At 34.8% G+C, this 25,000-nt stretch overlaps 1 protein-coding gene and 1 long non-coding RNA gene across 4 annotated transcripts in view; one reads left to right on the forward strand and one right to left on the reverse strand.

Moving 5' to 3' along the window:
• The window catches only part of LOC136838528 (uncharacterized), a 595,187-nt gene that overhangs the window by 396,589 nt on the left and 173,598 nt on the right, over positions 1–25,000 (forward strand). The window lies entirely within an intron of this gene.
• The window catches only part of LOC136838527 (protein cab-1), a 353,168-nt gene that overhangs the window by 182,121 nt on the left and 146,047 nt on the right, over positions 1–25,000 (reverse strand). The window contains exon 3 of one of the 2 annotated variants that reach the window (XM_067103617.1): positions 6,915–7,485. In XM_067103617.1, coding sequence (XP_066959718.1) covers positions 6,915–7,485 — 571 coding nt within the window. The remainder of the gene's footprint in view (positions 1–6,914; positions 7,486–25,000) is intronic. The other variant, XM_067103618.1, reaches the window with a different exon arrangement.

The raw sequence follows: 25,000 nt of genomic DNA on the forward strand, positions 1-25,000 counted from the left end.
AGTCACCTTAAATAACTGCTCTATCTGTTTACAGCAATTTGAGAAGTAATTATATTTGGTGTTCGCAAGCAGTTTCTATCAGGTCTTTGATTGTAACTTTGTCAGTTCTTCTGTTGTAGTCTCATTTTTATTACGTAATAGTTTATTTGTGATTATTGTATAATATATATATATATGTGTGTGTGTGTATGTTTGTATATGAGCATGAATATTTATAAATACATATGACAATATCTAATTAGTTTCATAATTCTTTCTTATTAAAGGCAATCCTCATCCGTTACATAAATAATCCATTTTCCCTTTTATATATAAATATATATATACGTATATATATATGTGTGTATATATATATGTTGTTTATATATATATATATATTTATATATATATATATATATATATATATGTATATATATATGTATATATATATATATATATATATATATATATATATATATATATATATATATATATATATATATATATATATATATATATATATATAAATATATATATACAATTGCCATAAGGATCAGATTCGGATCAAATGCAGAGTCGATTTAATCTGGCCTTAACGCCATCTCATATAAAGCATCATTAACGAAATGTCTCATTAGTAGTGAAGCCATGTGTCATTTACACGCAGTGCCAAATCTGGCCTTATTAACGTAATAAGAGATTTATTTAAAGTGGTGTGGTCTGTTGAGAGAGAGAGAGAGAGAAAGAAAGAGAGAGATTCTTTGTCATCTAAACTTTTCTCCGTGCTGAGGAGTTTCTGAACAATAGTTTTTATTGTCTAACATTTCGTCATCAATGTTTTCACTCCTATGAATTTTTAATATATATATTTTTTATTAATTTTATTTATTTTTTTATTTTTCAGTTCCCGAAAACATGAGAATATTAAGATGTCAAAATAATGGGTTTCTCAAATGTCTTGTTTTTTTGGTACCAAACATCACAAATGAGAGTTTTTTTTTTCTTTCTAACGTGTTTTTTATTGCGTTTATAACGTGCCTTGACCTATTACTTTGACCCCATAAGAAATAATGCCGTCAGTGCACTTCACGTGGAGCACTGTAGGCATTGCTAAAGCGAGTTTGTAGTGTCCCTTCGACCTCCAGCTGCACCCACTTCCTAGGCCTTATTTATTTTACCTCCATTTCAATTTCCTTTCATCTTGCTGTCCAACTTCTCTAAGTATTACCTGTCACTGGCGTCAGCACTGAATAGCTGAGTGTTCCCCAGGGTTTAGCTTTACAGCCTAAATTTCAGGATTCATTCATTTCTATCACGTTTGGTGTTCCGAAGGGCAGAGTTATGAACCCTTATTGTTTTGAGTCTGTACTCGTAGACATGGTTGTTGGACCTAGTATACAAAATGAAGTGGTTCCAAGAATTAGCAAAGATTTGGGACGGAGCAGTATGCGGCATAGTCTATAGAGCATCGGGGTGAACCAGAGTAATGCCAAGTATTTTACGATTAGCATAAATCGTACCATGCTTCCATTTGATCATTCATTTAGCTTAGGAAACATGATATTTTGTAATTATGTCCCAATTCTTTTCAGAAACATAAATAATATGCGTTACTATTATTATTATTATTATTATTATTATTATTATTATTATTATTATTGATATTGTTATTATTATTATTATTATTTTTTTTTATTATTATTTAAAGAAAAGTATATAAGGAAAAGAATTTTTGCCCGATGTTCAATGTAAGTGTTTTAACAAAACAGTAATTTTGAGTTGTAATTAAATTGTATTTCTGGGAATAAGTCCTTGACATTTGCTTATATAAACCATTCACCAACATATCTGAATGATAAGCCTGATAACAGATGTAGTAACATTTCACGAAAGAATTTCATGCTGATTAAGAAGATCGTGGCAGCTGTAATGAATATATTAAGAGGGATTTTTTTTAATTCTTACATATTCATCGTCATTCCTAACATTAACGTTTTAACATCAGATTTCCTTCAACGAGGTAAAAGATTTGAAGGTCGCTTTGCTCATGCGCAACAGAGGCAAAGGACAAGTCACTGTGTGGTTTCACGACTGTCCTAGAATACTTGACATGCAAACATATGATCAGCACCCAAGTTCCCCCTCGGCAGGTGGACCGGTGGTGCCCACCGAAACCTCATCCCTAGCTTCACAGGGAGACTAAGCTAGTGTAGTCAGTGAAATGTACGAAGCCTTGACCTAGTCTTGAACTCGGACCATCACAGTGTTAAGCCTAGGTGAAACTAGATGAGCTATCTCAAGTCGAATAAGTTTTCTCTTTCATGTGTATTGCAGACGTTTTGTTGGAATTCCCATCTGGTCTAAGTCATCATCTGTGCTCTTTCTCCGCGATTTTCTTCTTCTTTCTTTCTTTTTTACTAGCGGTTCCTCTCGCCTCTCTTTTACACGTACAGACCATTTCAATCTCTTTTCCAGTCTTTTGACACCACTTCTTTCAGAAGCTTTCTCATTTGTAGAATCCTATACGAAAGAAAAATCTTTTTGCTCTGCTTATTTCGCAAATAATATGTAAAATCGCCTACATATACTATGAGCAAAACACAACTATTTTTAATATTTTTCTCCACATTCCGTGTAAAGAATTTCTTCTCTATCAACACCGAGTACAGTAATAACTATAATGAAATCGCTTAAACCAATTCCGAGTAAGAAAATAGAAAGAGAAAGCTTGTTCCTAGAATCTTTACAAATTACAAAAACGTAAAAACATCTTTGCCTTGCAAAAATATATCTTATTTTCTAAGTATTTTTCGCTCCAGCCTAAACATGAATGTCTAATGCGAACAAGAGGAAAAGCTGTTCTGTAATTATACCACGTAATTTTTTTTTTTTTTTACTAGAACATGATATCGTGCACAGAAAGACCCTTTCTTTTGAGTGCACTATGTGCGGAATATTTTCCTTTACACGTGAATAATTTTTTCTCTCTATAACCTCAACACGAAGATATCTGTACAGGGAATCGTATTTTCATCGTTTTTATCATATCCAAAGTATTGTTTCATCCTGCCGCATACAAGGTTTTTCTTATATGTATAGAAAAAGGTTCATTTTTTATCTATACGTAGTATAACAAATAATCTCCACATACGCCGCATGCAGAACAATAAGTCTGAACATGAAGTTATTAGAATTTTGTACAAATGCAAATCTCCCTCTCTCTCTCTCTCTCTCTCTCTCTCTCTCTCTCTCTCTCTCTCTCTCTCTCTCTCTCTCTCTCTGCCTGCGTGGTATGTTTTAAATGTCAAAACACTTTAGTGTCAAATAAATGTGATTTCCTGAGGGCAAATTAGGTCACATGTTTCAGAACTTATCATGGTATTGATTCATATTTGTTCATTGATATAATTTGTGTTTACAGGTACAGTGCATAGTTAAAGAAGTGTTGGTACTGTCCCAGGCTGAAATTATTTGTGAAGGATATTTAGAATGTTCCGAGGAAGGCTTTTAAAGTGTGGTAAACTAGTGGGTCCAAAAGGTTTGAACCCCGTAGGGGGTTAGTGCCGTCAGTGCACCTCATGCAGTGTACTGTAGGCATTACTAAAGGTTCTTTGCAGTGTCCCTTCGGCCCCAAGCTGTAACCTCTTTCATTACTCTTACTGTACTTCCATTCATATTATCTTTTTTCCATCTCGCTATCCACCCTCTCTTAACAAATATTGCATAGTGCAACTGCGAGGTTTTCCTCCTGTTACACCTTTCAGACCTACCTACTCTCAGTTTCCTTTCCAACGGTGAATGACCTCACAGGTCCCAGTACATGGCCTTTGGCCTAAACACTATATTCAACTCAAATCAAAGGTTTGGACCAACATCTTGTTCACTGAGACGTACACCAGCGGATTTGAAACATGCCCTGAGTCAGTTCCGTTTACAGTGAGGATGATATTCGCACAATGGCTTTGTCTCACAAATTACAAAACATGAAGTCATCCTGAGATTCAATCAACTAGGGGAAGTGATTGATCGGTTCTGCCGGGAAAAGCTGATTATACGGTGCTTTGTGGGGACAGAATATATGGTCAGGCATTGAATTGTTAATGACCAAAACAGCAAGATGGATTTTTTAAAAATATGCTCTCCTTAATGCCAGTTACTCCTGTAACCTGCATAACAGTTTTAGAATGGACTGAAAGATAAAATTTAGGTCAAGGGCGAGCTGTGGAACCTATGAGGTCATTCAGGGTTGAAAGGGTAAGTGAGAATACGGTTTTAAAGGTGTAAAAGGAGGAAAACCTCTCAGCTGTACTATGAAACAATTGTTAGGAGAGATTGGAAAGTAAGATGGAAGAAAGAGAATATGAATGGAGTTACAGTAAAAGGAATGAAAGGGGTTGCAGCTAGGGGCCGAAGGGACGCTGCAAAGAATCTTAAGCTAATGCCTAAATACCTACAGTGGACTGCGTGAGGTGCACTGACGGCAGTGTTAATTCTATGCATTTCGTACATTGGAATTGCAACGGAAATATAAAATTTAGGCTAAAGGCCAAGCGATGGAACCTATGAGGTCATTCAGCGCTGGAAATAATGTTGAAACACTTGTTAGAAGAGGGTGGAAAGTAAGCTGGAATATAGAGAATATGAACGGAGATACAGTAAAGGAATGAAAAGGGTTTGCAAATAGGGGCCGAATTATTATTATTATTATTATTATTATTATTATTATTATTATTATTTCAAGACATAGATATTAAGCGTAAATGACTTAGAACTAAATAAGAAGGTTGGGGTATTTTCAAACAACTGTTTTGTGCAAAAAAAAAAAAAATGTTAAATGTAGTGTAAGAATCAGGAATTTGACTTCATTTTTATACGGAACGCGATTTTGATTTTGAGTTTATTTGTGTGATGACTATGTCTCTATACAAAGATACCGAATATTAAGCCACAAATATCGTTTGATGTCGAGTTCCCTATAATTTGGGAATTATAATTAACAAGTGCTTTAATGGGAATTATAATTAACAAGTGCTTCCCCCCAAAGCACTTAATTATAATTACAGTTCCCTTTGAGTGTTTGTTCTTTCCAAGGCATAAGGAATCCGTTATTATACGATAATTGTGGCTTAATATTTAATATAAAAAAGTCACACAAATATTAAGCTGCAATAACTTCCACTCAAGGGGAGTTATAGTTGGTAAGCGCCTTCACCAGGCACTATAATTCCCTTTGGGTATTAGTTCTTCCCAAGGTATAGGGAATCCGTTATTAGGTGACATTTGTGGCTTAATTTGTAATATATAAATATAAACGTCACGTGTGTATGTGATCAACAGTTCTCAAACACACAAACATTAAGTCATAAACATCGCTCTATATCGGGTTCCTATACCTTGGGAATAACTTCCACCCAAGTATATAATTTTATATATCTGTATGTATATATATATATGTATGTATGTATATGTATATATATATATATATATATATATATATATATATATATATATATATATATATATATATATATATATGCATTTATCTAACTCACTTCGGGACCAAACTCCGGTCTTTCAAATGAGAAGCCGAGCCGTTAGCAAATCATCCACACAAGTCATAAAAGAAGTTAGAACCTAAGTACTCTGTACCTGAAGGTTTTTCCCGGGCAGGCTTCTGAAGCCCGACATACCAGCGAGTTTTTCCCAATTTCCCGACTCATCAGCAAGTCAGTCGCTACCACTTCATTCGAAATTACCCCTTTTCACCGTGAGATATGATGGAAATAATGAACACATGAGCACGTATTGCACAGAAATAAATTTCTAACTCACATCGGGAAAAACCTCAGGCACTGAGTACTTAGGTTCACTTCTTGTTGCACCTGTGTGAGTGAACTGCTAACTCCCAGGCCTCTCATTTGGAAGATTGGGGTTCGGTCCCGTTGTGAGTCTGAAATTTATTTCTGTGGTACACTATCACGTGTGTTCAGTATTTCTATCATATTCACGGTGAAGGGGTAAGTCGAATGAAATCTGGAAATTGTGTAAAATTGGCTGATATGTTAGGAGGTAACCTTTCCAGGAAAAACCCCAGGTACGGAGAAAGTAGGTTCCAACTTCTATTATGACTTGTGTGGGTGAATTGCTAACGCCCTGGCGTCTCATATGAAAGACCGAGGTTCGGTTCCGATGTGAGTCGGAAATTTATTTCTGTGAAAGACGTTCTCACGTGTTCATTATTTCTATATATATATATATATATATATATATATATATATATATATATATATATATATATATATATATATATATATATATATATACACCACATACATATTCATATATATACATACATATATATATATACACACAAACTTACAGGATATACACTTATGGAAAGATTGTTCTTGCATGTTAAATTCTTCTTCATAGAAAAATCATTAATTCCAACATGTGCTCTTGTGAGAAGTTTTCTTCTACATTGTTCGTACGGAAAAATTATGAGGTTCTCCAGAGTATCTTATAACGTTAAATTTTTGTTATTTGTTTGTCAACGGAAGTAGGAAAGAGAACTCAAACAGGAGAGTAGGTCAAGTAGGGTAGAATTTAAAGGTGAAGACGCCTCAATGGGGAAAAGGTTAGGTAATGGTAGTTTTGGTTTATGGAGGGGAGATGAAAGACTCTGAATGAAATAGAGTTAATTGCAAAGGGAGAGACCTCAAAGAAGAGAGGTGGGATTGTGGTAGGTCAAGGTCAAGGATAAGAAAAAAATGAAATAACAAAAAAATCATTGAAAACAAGGACTCTTCAAAGGAGAGAAATTGAAAGGCCATAACGGGAAGAGAAAGTGTAACGCAGTAGAAAGGGGAGGAAAGGACCGGAACCCTTTTCATTTTATGAATGAGTATATCCAGTCCGTTTATATTGCACAGTACCTTTAACAGCTGCCTTCTTATTCTTCTCGCCCTCTCCGGCTCCTGTCGCGGAATGTGAAGGGGAGCCGCCCCCCAGCTCTCCGCCCCCGTCTTCCCCTGGGACCCTCATTCGCTTGGATTCGTCCCTGTCTTCCTCTTCCCCCTCCTGCTCCTCCCTGAATCCCATGGGCATCATGGGTTGCGGTAGGGGCTCTTGGCGCCCATCAGGGACAATGCCCCGCATCTCCTGCAGCCTCTCGAGTTCTTCAAGCCTTGGGTTCCCGTAGAATGGAACCTCAGGACGTCCCACTTCTGGATACCCTGGATCCCTGAAGGGGAACTGGTCAGGGTATTGGTCCTGCACATACTGGTTTGATGGGTATTGGGCATCTTCGTCCTGGTACTGGTTCACGTCACTCGGATATTGAGGCTGAGACTCGATGCCCGTTACCGCCCCTAATGCTGCCAAATTAGGCGGGAGGTAAGGTCGGAACCTCGCTTCCGTGTCCGGCGGACCCTCTACCGGCTCTACAGTATCGTAGTATCGGGGGTCATGCGGGGTCACGCCAAATTTGATCTTCTCCTTCAGCTTCTGGAAAGAATGGAGGGAGTTAGCATGTGAGCCACTGAAATGAGGTCATTACATTGAAATACAATAATTCAATATATATATATATATATATATATATATATATATATATATATATATATATATATATATATACATATATATATAATATATAATATATATATTTATATATTATATATAGTATATATATATATATATATATATATATATATATATATATATATATAAATATATATATATATATATATATATATAACATATATGAACTTATACATACAGTGATATAATGGCAAAATTTTCCTCATTTTTAAGTATGTCGAATAACAAAGGAAACCTAGATGATTATTATTAAATAAATAGAAGTTAGCTTTCTGAATGATGGCATAAAATTTGAGTATATTATTATTATTATTATTATTATTGTTATTGAAAGTGATAGCTGCATCAGAAGCATTCCATTTATATAGAGCTCTCTATCTTTCTGCTAATCGATTTTTCAAGGTAATATAAACCAGAAAGGTATAGATAAATTGGATGCAGCTATCACTTTCAATGTTACATATTTAAAAGAGCGTCTCCTACCATCATATTATTATTATTATTATTATTATTATTATTATTATTATTATTATTATTATTATTATTATTATTGGTTATTGAGATATACCGTTGTCACAATTAAGCAAAAATCTAAAACGCCGTACACTTTTTTCATGTTAGATATTAAATGTTTTCGCCCAGTGAACACGACAGTACCAGGCCACTTTCATCAACACCACAGCAGAATATCAAATAACCGTGTTCAGTTTTTTTTTCAGTAAATTCAAATGAAGTATTGTTAAATAAGATGATTAATCAGTTACTAAAGCTGAAAATTCATTGTAAGTAAATTATTATTATTATTATTATTATTATTATTATTAAATCATTTATTATTAATGAAAATTTACTGCAAATAAATTATTATTATTATTATTATTATTATTATTATTATTATTATTATTATTATTATTATTATTATTAATGAATCAGTTACTAAAGCTGAAATTCATTGTAAGTAAATTATTATTATTATTATTATTATTATTATTATTATTATTATTATTATTATTATTAATGAATCAGTTCCTGGAGGTGAAAATTCATTAAAAGTTTGCAAGTAAATTATTATTATTATTATTATTATTATTATTATTATTATTATTATTATTCATAAAAAAATCTTTTAATCGCATGAGTCACTAGAATGGTGAAATAATCCACAGGGGTGTAGGTGTAAATATATATTGAAAATATATACAAAAGCACTCGATTTTCCTTCTCAATCTATTGAGGAGGCTTGAGCAGGTTCTCAAAAGCTCTCCCTTTGTATGTATTTTTAATATATATTTACAGTTACACCACTGTGGATTTCTTCACTGTTATTATTATTATTATTATTATTATTATTATTATTATTATTATTATTATTATTATTACGGGTTTATTGGTCACTGAACTTCTAATGTGTGAAATGTGGAACTTCCCCCCCCCCTCTGCTTACAGTACATTTTAACATTTACCTTCATGTGCTGCAGGATTATCATTGGCGGGAAGAGTAATTTATATAGTAGTTATTTTTCGGTACTGATTGTTTTTATTTTCTTTTACCTGGTTTTCGGTACACTTGCAAAATCCAAAGATTATATATATATATATAAAGATAAAATCACAAGGAAACGGAATAGTGCTGCGATTTCGATATATCCTTTATTGTCTGCTATATCGAAAGGCCCTATAGCACTCCAGTGTTTCCGTTTCCGTATTTTATCTTTATTTATATATTCATCATTCCATATTTTCGTGTTTCAGTTATACATACATATATATATATATATATATATATATATATATATATATATATATATATATATATATATATATATATATATATATATATATATATATATATGTATATATATGTATGTATGTATATATACGTGTGTGTGTGTGTGTTTGCATTTGTGGTTGTATATATTCGTGCGTATATACATACACAAACTTGCTCTGCGAAATGATATAATATACCCCACTAACGGCCATTCCAATTTATTTTTATTTTTATTAGGTGTTCAAAAATAACGAATTTTTAGTAGATAAGTAACATTTTGCCTAACAAGTATTTCCCAAACACTGAGGATTGTCATTCAGAAAGTTCCTTTTTCTTTTATATCACACCACTAAAACGTGGACTGCTTAATTCAAGAGGATTGCCTAGAACCACCAATGCACAAATCTTCGTAGGGGCCAGTGCCTTCAGTGTACTCACCCGAGATGCACTGTAGGCATTACCTAAGGTTCTTTGCAGCGTTCCTTCGGCCCCTAACTGCAACCCCTTTTATTCCTTTTCCTGTGCCTCGATGCATTTTCTCTTTCTTCCATCTTACTATCCACCCTCTCCTAACAATAGCTTCATAGTGCAACTGCGAGGTTGTCCTCCCGCTACACCTTTCAGACCGTTCTCCTCTCAATTTCCGTTTCAGCGCTGAATGACCTCCTAGGTCCCAGCGCCCGGCCTTTGGCCTGGCCTAAATTCTGCATTCTGTTCACCTATGCACAAATAGATGCCATTCATCCATTGCTCTGGATGACAGACGCATGACCCAAGGCATCAGTGCTGGCTCGTTGAGCACTCATTTTGACTAACTTCCAGGATACCTCTGACTCTTTTTAAGCTGACCCAGATAATTAGAAAAGAGATGAGTAATCCATGATGAAACAGATTCGCCTTATCTGGATTGAACCAAAAATTCAGTGCATTCAGAGGAAACACCATGGTTCTCTACCTCCCGAATAATCCAAACAGTTTTAGTTCCGCAGCAAGGTGATGGCGTCCATGCTTTGGAATTTTTGAACTGTTCTCCATATGCAAAAGGCCAGTCCATTTATGGGAAAGTGTTACGCATCAGAATTACGACAGTTAAAGAAACCTCATGGATACGAACCACAAGCGTAAAGCTAAGAATGCTCTTAGGCAAATCCCACGCCTCCATACACAGCAGGTGACTGTAACTGAAGATGCTACCTGAGGCTTTGTGATGATTGCTTGGTGCCCTTTTACCCACTCAGCCTGACACCTTATGATTTCTTGTCTCCTAAACTCAAATCCTTCCTGTGTGGTCAGGATTCGGGGGCAATAACGTAGGAATCCATGCTATAGAGAAGTATTGGAGAACCCCATCTATCTATCTATCTTTCTGTCTATCTATATATATATATTTATATATGTATATACGTATATACATATACATATATATATATGTATGTATGTATGTATATACATATACAGTACATACATATATATAAATATTTCATATATGTACATATACATTATATATATATATATATATATATATATATATATATATATATATATATATGTATATTTATATATTTATGTACATATATATATTTGTGTGTGTGTGTGTACAACCGTCTCACAAAGCGAATATTGTCCTACCACCGCCAAGTGAGCAACCGCAGGGAACTTGGGATTTGATAAAAGGACGATGCTGAATTAGAGAGAAATCTTTCACACTCAAAAACTTTTTATTTCAACTTTTCTCTTCCTCGGTCGTGTTTGTCTTCAGTTCCTAACTCTTCTAATTATGCAGGCATTTCAAACTTTATTTCTTCCTCACTTGACAACAGGAATTCAGGATTAATCTAGTCTCTCTCTCTCTCTCTCTCTCTCTCTCTCTCTCTCTCTCTCTCTCTCTCTCTCTAAAGAATCTCGATGGCAGTGTACACATTATCTGTCTTAAAGGGAGATACTTGCATTGACTTTCTCTCCAAAGTTATGCAGAACGACAGTGCCAACATCTTTAAAGATACGAGAAGTGTTTATGCATACATTCTCTCTCTCTCTCTCTCTCTCTCTCTCTCTCTCTCTCTCTCTCTCTCTCTCTCTCTCTCTCTCTCTTCAGTTTCAAAGGTAGTTAAGTGCGATGAAGATACGTATATTCCATTACACTGCAGTCTGAAGATCGGTAACTGGCACTGCCAGCAGTACCCAGTTAAAGTACCCACATTTTGCATTAAATCTATGTTTTAAGTGTCCTTTACTTCATATGGCTCTGTTTCATAACATACGTGTATTGTAGTATGTCCGGCCAGCCCTATGAGAGCTGAAACTCAGCTCAGTGGTCTGGTTAAACTACTTTAATAATAATAATAATAATAATAATAATAATAATAATAATAATGTAGTATGTCCATTCATTTAAATCTCGTTTTCTTAAAAGACGAACATTCATTAAGGTTACCAGTAATTACCAGTCAACATTGTCCCATGCCCCATACTCAACAGTTCCTATCCAGTAACATTGGAATATTACAGTCTTTCTCTTTCGATTCGAGGTCGTCGTTTTCCCAAAAAGTAAACACGACTGAATGCCACCTCCTACAATATCCAGTCAAAAATTCCCTTTGCCCCGAACCTCCATACGACTCCAGTTCAGTAATATTTGAGTAATGCAATCTTCCCTTTTCTAACTTGGCGTTGCGTCCCACGTAGACCTCATTCCCTCAACCGACTAGGTTATTGTGCCTTCTTCTTCTTCTTCTTCATTCTCGATAAGATCGATGCGTCTTTAATGCCCTCCCTCGCCTGGCACGAAAATTGAGTTGCTTGAGGTGAAGGGTATTGATGGAGGATGCCAAGGAGATGAGGTGGGAGGCCGTGTGTTGGCTGGGGAGGTGAGGGAAATGGAGAACTGGTGTTGTTGGGGCTGAGAAAATGGCTAAATTGAGAGGCGTTTGCATATGCACAGACCTTCCCAGACTCTTCAGGTCTTTATCTGAGTGCCTCCTTGCTTACATCGTGAAGGGTTGGTGTTACGTGAGGGAGGAAAGTATTAAAGTATTGGTTTGGTGGGCTAAAGAGCCATACTGAAAGCTTATTGTCAAAAAGTGGCTCTGAAGATTTGGTGTCACAATGAGACATGCTGAACGTCTGGTATCTCAAGGTGACAGACTGAAAGTTTGGTATCATGAAGAATCTAATAAAATGTCTTTTGTCAAAAGAAGAAATCTGTTGATATGAACAACTGATGCTGCACGATATGGTGTGGTATGACACTGAAAGTTTCCTGTTACATGTAATGTGCTATTTAGCTTACCGAGATTGTATTGGTTGGGAAGTAATTCTGGGGTACAGTGAAGCTTTAATGCAACGAAGGTATATAAGAGACACTTCGATATAACGAAAGTTTGGGAAGGGAGCTATATCTCGAATACAGCAAAATAACGAGGGCTGTGGTTGGAAGATATACTGGATGAACGTTATGATAATGAATGCTGTAGCAGAAAAATCTCTTTGGTGAGGAGCATTTTTAGGGGTACGTGATGATACTTAAGGTTGAGGTTAGGAGGTATTGTTTGTTACAGTAAGCTTCTGAAAAATGTGTCGGGAAAGAAATTCTGGGTCACATAAAGACAGTTCAGGTTTTGATATGAGGTATTCTTGTAGTACCTAAGAACGTTTTCGTAAACAAACTGAAATGCAGTACCCTCTTTAATTGATTTCCTACATGATAGTGTTCTTTTAATTAAAAGTTGCCGCCTTGCAACCTATGAAAATGTTATCACTTTCGGTTCAAGGTAGTTAAACTTTAGCTCTGGCCTGATAACCTTTAGTTCATGTCTATCGACTTCCAGCTTTGGGTTTTTTTTACATTACCTCGAGATTGCCACCATTTGCTCCTCTTGCCAAGTTCTAGCTTTAGGCTATTGTTCAGCTCAGTGTTGTTTTTCGTGAAATCTGTGTTGCTAATCTTAAGGGCTAGGTCTCCGACTATATCGGAATTGCTGATCTTTTAGCTGAAGGCATTCAGGTTAAAATTATGTACTTATGGTTTGAAGCTTGAGCGTTCAAACTCACATCATCATTAACCTGGAAGGACTTTCATTAACTTGCAAACGATACCTACTTCGTATTCATCTAAAACTGACTGCATGTAATTCAGACTCTCCCATAAACTGAATGACTTTCAGTTGTCAGAAAAACAGACACTTTAGTAACATGTATCTCCAGATAAGTTCAAGAGAGGAAGCAGTCCAAAGCTGAGAATGAATGATTTTGATATATCTGGCACCATGACAGCTGAGTCATTGATGCTGATATCAGTTAAATGAACAACATGGCTGCTATAAAAGCAATAAAAAGAAAAACGAAAATTAATGAAATATTATATTTTTGGGAGAAGACCAGCGGAGGAATAGTTTTAGTACCATTGGGATAAAAAAAATGTCTTGACCAGATTTGCAGCTGTTACACATAACCAGTTATGATTACTTGCCTACTGTAACACTTGCGCATAATGCACAAAATAGATATTTTTTGTTAGCTAAAATAGCTGGTTAGATGTGAAGAGTATCATTATATCCAAGTAGCATAAGTGTAGAAAATGCGTGAAGGCATTAGTTTAAAAGTAAGTGTTTGTATCTTAATTGCAAAGTATGTATATTGCCGTGCCTTTTCTTACGTATAGATATGTACGCACAGTGTATGATATTTATGTACACATACATATACAGCGCATCTCTCTCTCTCTCTCTCTCTCTCATATATATATACATATATATATATATATATATATATATATATGTATATATATATATACATATATATATATATATATATGTTAATAACCACTAAGTAGATAATTAAACCGGTTAATGTTGAGGAATGATATTTATCTAACTATATATCTGTCTGTTTATATGTATACAGTATATGTATGTATGTATGTATTTATATACATATATACTGTACACACACACCATATATATATATATATATATATATATATATATATATATATATATATATATATGACTATATATCACCGTGATTCATATACAATCAGAAAAGCTACAAACGTAATATTCATAAGAAATATATTTTCATATATATATTTTAAGTTGATATAAGTAAAAGCGACACACCAACAGGACTAATTGTAGTCCTGATTCCTCGTCCGTCGCTGGTCTGATCCCACGGTGGACTTATTATCAACTTAAAATTCCTTCGGTAACATATATGAAAATATATTTCTTCCGAGGTAGAGTGAATTGATATTAAAGGACGTTTGTAGCTTTGATTATATATATATATATATATATATATATATATATATATATATATATATATATATACAATTACATAAGAAAAGATAATCATTCCTGTCACACTCTCACTTCAGATCGTGTATCATGGATACCTTTTGTACAAAAAAATTCATCACCACAAACCGTTATATACACGCACGCTGGTGGCTGTTAACCTGGAGGTCACTTCCTCTAGAGAGGTAATTTTGTCAATTTGGGAGTCAAAAAAAATCATTAATATCAATGATTCATTTTCATAATTACGCAAATAAGATGTTTTCTTCCACACTCGCCATGTGAAGCCTGCACTACCTAAAGACGCACATTTAATCTGTGCGTGGATATTCTACGTTCCGTGGAATATTTGGCGAGTTTGGTTTATTAGATTTTAACGGCTCTTGCTGCTTTAGATGCACAGCCGTTTTCTCAGCCCGAGCAAGTGTGAAAAAATGCTGTTCATGATTGAAGTATTTAAGGGGTTAACCCCTTAACAGGAAGTGCTTTGATCACCAAGAGTTTTAGCTGGGTTCTTTAAAGAAAGTGGAGCCAACTGAACTGCGCTCCTTTTCCATTCAGAATTGAAATATCCATCTCGTGGTGAGGTCCTCCACCGTGTGCTTGAGCCGGGAAAAGAAATAACTGCTTTCCTTGATAGAGAAAAATTGAAAAAAGGTAAATCGATATGAGAAGATGGAGGTTGAAGTGCTCCTTTTAAAAATAGCTTACCATGAAATTTTTTTTTTTTTTTGCTAGTGTAAATCTCGTGGCTGAGAAAGGAAAAGGATGCCCTTTCAGCAATGATATCAATAAACAATTATTATTATTATTATTATTAATATTACTATATTATTATTATTATTATTATTATTATTATTATTATAGCCACTCCCAAATTCGAGTAGCGATTAGGCCCAGGAGGTCCCAACGCCTCCAGGGCAGATTTCGTCACCAACCTATTAGGACCACCCAAAACACTGCTGAATAACCGACTTGACAACTGTATACCCCCGTTTGCTATTATTATTATTATTATTATTATTATTATTATTATTATTATTATTATTATTATTGTTATTATTATTATTATTATTATAATATTCAGAAGATGAACCCTGTTCATATGCAACAAACCCACCAAAGGGGCCATTGACTTGAAATTCAAGCTTCCAAAGAATATGGTGTTCATTAGGAAGAAGTAAGAGGAGGTAAAGGAAATAAAAAAAGAAGAGATCTGAAACATTCAGGAACCGCTTCTCTGACGTTGATCATGGAGACAAGAATGCATGGATTCAGAGATACTTCTCTGTGAAAGAAGATGCCATTGAAAATAGTGATGGATCTGCCAAAGTTGAATTGTTCATACCTTGCAGACGAAACACAGAAATAGATCATCACAGTAAGATGTCTGCCGTCAGGGAAAGTCATGATTTCAATGGAAACCAAATCCAGAAACAGGATGCTGTATATTGACAATGACATGAAATGGGAATTGTATCATGCTGAGACACACATTGAAAACTTTTTCGTAAAAAACAGTTTTGACCATCATATGTTTATTGCTTTCTTAACCAATTGTACGGTATGTTCAATGAACTGAAATATTTTTTGACTTGTTTGCTTACACAAGTGTATTTGATTCTCAGCTAATAATTATATTTATACATATATGTGTGTATGTATGAATATATGTAAACACACACACAAACACACACACACACACACACACACACACACACATATATATATATATATATATATATATATATATATATATATATATATGTGTATATGTGTGTGTGTGTGTGTGTGTGTGTACAGTATATACATACGCTGAACACTCCCCAGCAGCAAGGAACTACGTTTTTATAACAAACTTCATGTTTGCACACGAGTGAGTGTTTGCATGTTTGTATCCGGTCACAGTCGATGATATGTCGTGAGCCTATGTGCATGCATAGATCAATGTATTTATGTATGTTTGTATTAACGAGCGTTTAAATGCGCATTTCCTGTATGTACCTGTATTTTTGTAATGTAACTTTGTATGTTTGTTAATAAGACAATTAATCATGCTTGCATTATAGCGTAAGGATATAATTAGAAATGCGATACATATACATATCATAATGGATGCACATTCGTGTATAGATACTTGCTTTATGTCACTCCAAATGTCTCAGCATATAACACTTCATGCATGTTGGTTCTTGCTTGTTGTCACAGATAACTGTGCATATGTGTGTGTATGCATGTGTTCGTGAACAAGTCCGTTGTTAATTAATGTAAAGTGTCACTCGCCCAGTCCACGTAAGTGAAAGGAACGATATCAAATAGAAATATTCCTCAAGTGAATTTCTGCGCCGGGACAAACATCGTCATCAGATGTTGGGGCTCTGCTGATAAGATATATTCATTTCTGGGAGGGCCCCTTTGGCTGAGAATTCGAAGACTAGTGTCTCCACATTTATTTCGGTTCGTTATTCTCTCTCTCTCTCTCTCTCTCTCTCTCTCTCTCTCTCTCTCTCTCTCTCTCTCTCTCTCTCTTAAACACGTGCAAAAACGCACACACACGGCCGCACATACTAATGGGCACATGTCTTTTACTGCGTGCTATATATATATATATATATATATATATATATATATATATATATATATATATATATATATATATATATATATATATATATACATATATATATATATATATATGTGTGTGTGTGTGTGTGTGTGTGTGTGTGTGTGTGTGTGTGTGCGCACATACAAGTGGGTAAGAGCGTGTGTATATGTGTGTATAAGAAACAGGAAGAACAAAACATGTTCCACAAAAGAAATATTTTTAACAAATCAAAGTAAAGGGGAGAGGGAGAGAGAGAGAGAGAGAGAGAGAGAGAGAGAGAGAGAGAGAGAGAATGGGAACAGCGAAAGCCTTTATTCCGTGATCGAAGTCTGTCAGTTCTAGTCATTCATCAGATGCAGACTTTTTTGGGATCAAAATAAAGAGAGAGAGAGAGAGAGAACTTATAGTTCTTGAAAGAAATCTTTCAGCTCTAAGCGAGGTTTGTTCGATAGTTTTCACATAGATCAGAAAAGAGAAACAGAAAGACAGACATAGTTACAGAGAGAGAGAGAGAGAGAGAGAGAGAGAGAGAGAGAGAGAGAGAGAGAGAGCCATTTACTCTCCTGCGAAGACGCCTTGAGCGAAGAAACGTATTGCCACACCATATCATTCCCCATGTAATCCCATCTTCAGATCCACAAGTCCTTGGAGAGACGAACTTCCTCCCCTTCTGAAGAAAACACAATTTACATTTATGATACCCGAATCTGCTTTCTGGGAACTTGTTTTTATTACTTTATGGTTTGGCTTCCCTTGCATAGATTGTGGACGGTAATGTACGTTTTCCGGCCGCTGGTTTGTGAGTGCATGTGTGCATCGATGCGGAAATGTATAGTGAAGTGTTGTAGATTAATATATTGACATATGAGGATAACATATACTTAAAAGTAACTTGGATATATATATATATATATATATATATATATATATATATATATATATATATATATATATATACAGTATATATACACATATACAGTATATATACACATATACAGTATGTGTATATAATATATGTATACATATATATACATATATACAGATACATATATATAATATATATTATATATATGTATGTGTGAGTGTTTTTATATATTCTGTCATTTACACATATATATATATATACTGTATATGTGTGTACATGTTTTTATATCATTCTATATATATATATATATATATATACGTATATATATATATATATATATATGTATGTATATACATACACAGTCTATCTGTGTACACACGTGTGTACAAAACAGAGAAATAATGATGCAAGAGAGGACTTTTGAGAGACGAAAAATGTCTTGAAAATGTCAGAGGTCACTGAAGACTTCAGAAAGGAGTTTTTTTTTTTTCTATTTTCCCCACATTGCGAAATCCTGACGAGAATCTTCTTCGCGAATGCGTGCGAGAGGAGAGGAGAGGAGAAGACCACCTCGCTCTTGCCTTCTGGTGGTTCCGAGATGGTCGGTTTTCGTGTTTGTGATTCAGAGTCGATTTTTGTTAGTTAATATTGGTTTTTTGCTTGTTGATTTTACTTTTCTTGGCTTTGCCTTTATTGCTTGTCACGTACTGATATCATATTTTGTGGATCTAAGCTTACCTTCTGCAGTTGTTTGCAAACGTTACCATTTATATACTCAATATGCATTCATACGAAATTTAGATTAGTATTATTCATTTTGCTTGTTGAATTGACTCTCCTTGGCTTTCCCTTTATTGGCCATCGCATATGCATATATTTTATGGATCTTGCTCAGTATGAGATTGTGCTTCTTAAGACTACATTCTGCAGCTGCTTACAAACGCTACCAATTTTATACTCGAGATGCATTCATACGAAATGCAGGTCTGTGTTGTTTAGTTTTCTTATTGATTTTACTATTCTTGGCTTTTCCTTTATTGCTTGTCACATATGCATATTATATTTTATGTACCTTGCTCTGCATGTGAATGGCCTTTTAGTAATGAAAATAAAACGCCGTGACTCGTATATATTTTTTCATGTGGGTAACATCGATAACCCACTGGTAGACTTTTCTGCGTAGAGAATTGCCGTCGTCCATGCCGGAACACGGCCTCACGTGCCATTGTTTTCTCTCTCTCTCTCTCTCTCTCTCTCTCTCTCTCTCTCTTCAGTAAGGTACGTAACGGTCCTCGGTCCGTTTACGCCGATAATAATAATAATAATAATTCTATCATGATATTGTTCTTTTGAGGCTTATATTCGGCAGTTGTTTACGAATGTTACCAATTATATGCTCAATAAACATTTATACGAGAAAATAAATCTACAGTAAAATACCTTTTCATACGTTATTGACCTCCGAAACTTCCCAAGAACAATCTAAATATCTATTTCATATGATCTACAAGAAATATGTGAAACCCGTCAAGCTACGTATTTCCACATTTCCACTGGAAAATGGTGATCCTCTCATATCGAAATGGCATACCTTCAAAGTTTCCAGTTTGCCCACTGGAAATTTTCTTAAGGAAAATTAAACTTCCTCTTCTCTTAAGATGAGACTTTTCACTTACATCATCAGAATGAATATTATTTTTTTTAATTCTCGGCAGAAAAAAAAACTCAATTTAGGTGTCTGAAATTTTGATACTCCAAAAATAAAACAAATATTGGTATGGACAAAATGGAGCCCTTCAGATCCCACAGAGTGATAAGTAACGCAACGAAGCTAAGAGAGTGATGACGTCACACATTCTTGGGGTCAAACACCTCTCACAAACAATAGTCAAAGCAAGGAAAGGGCGGCTGTCTTGCCACAGAGTTCAAGTCAGTCCATTATTCTAAAAAGCCTACGAACTCTCTATTCACTTCCGTTTTCCCCCAGCTCTCATAACCCGCCTTCTTTCTTTCTTCTTTGTTCGGGCCTGGACGTGTTATGCGCATTTAATTTCCGGCCCAGCTGACCTTAGCATTTTCAAAAAGTCATAACTTTAGAGAAAAATATCAAAGGCGTCTCTCCTCTCTTCTCCTTCCCAGCTCCCACTCCTTGGGAGATAATAAACGCATATTTGACTGAAAAGAATGCGTAAATAAATAAAAGCTTATTTCCCCGCCTTCTCTTATCTAGGATATTGCATTGGGATGTTCAGGTCTCATAAGTGTCCCCGAAATGCGTTTAGGGAAATGCGTAAGTAGGTTAAGAGAAGGAGCCCCTTGTAACTCTTGGCTATATTTCAAGTATGTAGTTTCATTAGTTCCTTCGTTGATGTTGGGGGCATCCCGATGAAACTTTTCTTTACGATGAAAGTTAATAGAGACCCGTTTTGAACTGTTCAAATTGTTTGAGACAGTTTTGTTCAGCTTTGTAACAGGAAATGCTTATGTGGATTAGAAGAGGCAGAGAAAGCGTACTTCCTGATTATTCGAAGTTTATTGTTTCATAAACTATTTAGTTTGTTTTAATATACCAGGATTAAGCTTGGTGTGCATACTAATTATAAACATAGATAAGTTTTAAACTATGCAGACGAATTTAAAGTTATATTTAGCTTGGAAAAAATCTCAGCATATCTGGAAAATGAAATCTGCCTACCTATTAAGATAGACAGGTATACCGATAGATAGTTTCTACACAAACACGTAGAGGAAAGCATCCAGGAAAAAAATGTTATGATTAAATTATCATAAATTCTTTAAACACTGACCCCTCATTTCTCCTGGGACAACCTTTCTAACAAATATGTTTCCTCGAACTTTTCATTTTTAATCCTCCTTATTACTATGTTCTATGCAAACTTCATCTCAGTAGCTCAATTTTTGTCCTTTCGGTCGCATTCAGCGTCCGTACTTCATTTCCATAAAAGAGAGTGCTCTCAGCAAGCCTTTCATCCATACAAGCAACTTTGGGCACCAAATACACTCCTCTTCTCTCTCAGATCTTTTGCCTACAGCCCTGTTACTTTTCTTGACACTTCTCTTCTTTCTTCTCAACATTGTCCATTAAATTTGGTCTTAAAGTCTTTCACCATTCATATTTAACATACAGGCATTCATTGTATCGTAATGCTCGCCTCCATTCCTTCATAACATTTCAGGGTTTTGCTTTGATAGTTACTTTCAAACTGTTTCACTATTTAGTGAAGTTTTTCTCCACTATCCCCAATCAACAGTGTTCCGTCTGCAAACATCAGCTACTTCACACTCCACTCACTTGTCTTCTTATTCCACAGCTTTGCAACTGCATCTAATATGCCTTCTCATATCTCTCCCATCAGTCCATTCATAAAGACAGACATCAGACAAAGTTTTACCCAAACCCAGTCACTCCCCCATCAAGGCATTCTAACACACAGTTCAATTTCATTAAAGAAATTTTGAGTCATGCTCGACAAAGTCCCCTTTTTGCCACATATCGGCAACGCCATCCACAATCTCTCTCTATCGATTTAATTATGAGTTTATCATAGGTCCATGTATGCCATATGCAGCTTTTTTATTTATACTCTCAAAGTTCTCACACAGTTTTGATGATGAAAACTTGATCCAGGTTCCCTCTCCCCAGTACTGCTCTTTCCTTATGAATCTTCGAGCTGTCTGCCATATTTTCTTGGTTGAAATCCTGCCATGCACTTCCATGGAATACTAAATAATATTATGCCCCTGTTATCCTGAGTCACTTGGCACACATGTTAAAAAATAATTATTCAGTTCATCCGTTCTTTTAGAACCTTTTCTTCATCCATTTATATAAATGACATTGAAAACAGCCACTCATTCACACTTCCCTCACCTCAGTTACCCACCTTACATTCTCAGCAGCCATTTCCTCAGTCATTGTTCGGTTCATAATAATCTTTCTCATTCTTGCATCATGTAGATGTGCCTTTCCTCTATCTGGACAACATGTAAATCTCCAAAATACCCAGCCCATCGACATGAGACTGAATACTCTTGAGACAGCTTTTGTCCTGACAATATATATATATATATATATATATATATATATATATATATATATATATATATATATATATATATATATATATATATATATATATATATATATATATATATATATATATATATATATATATATATATATATATATATTCACACATATACACAGTCGACCCCAGTATTCGCGGGGATGCGTATCACTATCCCCACAAATAGCACAAATCCATGAATACTTAAAACCCTCAAAAAATACTTACAGTATAACTGCCTATTTTGATTGTTCAAAACACCAAAAAACCCTCTAAAAATGCTTTTACCTGAACATTTTAATAGTTTTATCACAAAAAGTGCATTTAGTCACGAAAATGTTATGAAAATACAGAATTCGTGAATATTTGTCTAAGAACAATACCGTGAATAGGCGAATTTTCCGCGAATAATGTGTACATATGTTTCACAGAGGAATCCGTGGATAGGTGAAGCCGAAAATCCGAAACCGCGAATAGGCTGGGAGTTCACTATCTATATATACATATATATATATATATATATATATATATATATATATATATATATATATATATACATACACATATATATGTATATGTATATATACATACACATATATATGTATATGTTGTTAATCTAGAGAAGCTGCCTCAAGAATATTCAGCCCAATGTCGATGGGCTGGGTACTTTGGAGTTTTACAGGTTGTCAAGATGGAGGAAAGGAATATCTACATGATACAAGAGTGAGAAAGATTATTATGAACCGAATAATGACTGAGGAAATGGCTGCTGAGAATGTAAGGTGGGTAATTAAGGTGAGGGAAGTGTGAATGATTGGCTGTTTTCAGTGTCATTTATATAAATGGATGAAGATAAGGTTCCAAACGAACGGATGAACTGAATAATTATTTTTTAACTTATGTGCCAAGTGACTCAGGATAACAGGGGCATAACATTATTTAGTATTCCATGGAAGTGCATGGCAGGATTTTAACCAAGGAAATGTGGCACATAACTCGAACATTAATATTATATATATATATATATACATATGTGTGTGAACGTGATATAACTTTGTGTAAAAGTCTATTAATATAATTCTCTCTCTCTCTCTCTCTCTCTCTCTCTCTCTCTCCAGCATCATGCTGCTGTATTCATCTTTATTTCCTCGAAGTCGACGCTATTTTACGCTATTTTTGCACAAGCTTTTCAGAAGAGTTGCAGTTTTGCATCAAAATTAATGGCCTTTGATTCGCGGAGCCTCATTCCCTGGGTGGCACTCGCCCGCCAGGGAAAATGTATATATATTTTTATTCAGAATGGAGACCAGTGAGATGATGGACTACCAAATACCTTACGCAGTCCAGACCTGGAGAAAGTAATGGAAAGAAGGATGCAAAAATGGAAAGATATAACTCCGACGTCTGAAATTGAACAGGCTCCTGAATTATCTAAGATTTGGTGGTCCTCTGAATTTGTTCAGTTTTAATTTATTTTTGTTTATGGAGCTTCTTGAGTGTTTGAAGTCTTTTTAGAATGGTGATTTATCATATATATATATATATATATATATATATATATATATATATATATGTGTGATATATATATATATATATATATATATATATACTGTACTATGTGTGTAGTACTGTATGTATGTATGTATATAAATATACCATATATATATATATATATATATATATATATATATATATATATATATATATATATATATATATATATATATATATATATATGTATATATCACCCTGTCTCAGAACTAAGGAAAGAAGAAGAAGAAGAAGAAGAAGAAGCAGCAGAAGCAGAAAAAAGGTGCTGCAGAGAAAGAGAGGAGGAAATAGACCACCAGTCTCCAAAAAAGGGGCAATTCTCTGCTCTATTGCCTCCTCCTGCGCCCTTAAGTGGCATCTAAAGTTTGCGTGGAGACAGGCTCCGCCCCAAGTCGGTGCCCGAGTCCACGACAACACAATTAACACGGCCAGAAATAACTTTTAATACGCTTTTCCTGAGAAATAACGAAACCGGTCCACTTATCGTTATGAATACTGTATCCTTCGGTTTACGCAGAAACCAATCTGCGTATCCTTATTAATAGCATTCTGTGTACTCAGAAACCTATCAGAATACAAATTTATTATCATTATTGTGTTATTTGATATAAAATTCAGTATGCATTTTGTATATAATATTTTTCATATATTATAAATTTTATTTGTAATATAATATAGCACTCTGCACTAGATTATTTCGCTACTGATACAGTTCATATTGTTATTACACCTAAAGCCTAAAACTCCTTGCTTGGAAAGAATAATTTAGTTTCATAGATATACATGCAAACCTACAATCATGTGTTATTACATACAAACGCGCACACTGGTGTAACAATACAAATAGCGGTAGGTCAAAGTTGAATTTCTAAAATACTAGTATTTTAGATTCGTATGAATTGAGTTTAAAGAATTTCTGTTTCCGTCTTTGTCCACTTTCCAATATATGTCAGTGAATATTTGTCTCTTTCTGTCGTTGCCTCTCCCTTTCACAGCGTTTCTCTGTGTCGCTGATTATTTGTTTCCCTATCTCTCTCTCTGTTTCTATCTCTCCTCCCACTTCTTTCTTCTCTTTTTTGCGATGCATTTAAAAGTCACGTCTTTGTGCCTTTCACTCTCCAGGCTACGTTGCCTGGAGAAATGCAAGGGAGGGCCTGAATGGTTTCGGAAAAACTCAGAGAGAGAGAGAGAGAGAGAGAGAGAGAGAGAGAGAGAGAGAATGACGCAACGCCTGGAGTCGTATTC

Source organism: Macrobrachium rosenbergii, chromosome 5, assembly GCF_040412425.1.
Source record: "Macrobrachium rosenbergii isolate ZJJX-2024 chromosome 5, ASM4041242v1, whole genome shotgun sequence".
NCBI classification, from domain to species: Eukaryota; Metazoa; Arthropoda; class Malacostraca; order Decapoda; family Palaemonidae; genus Macrobrachium; species Macrobrachium rosenbergii.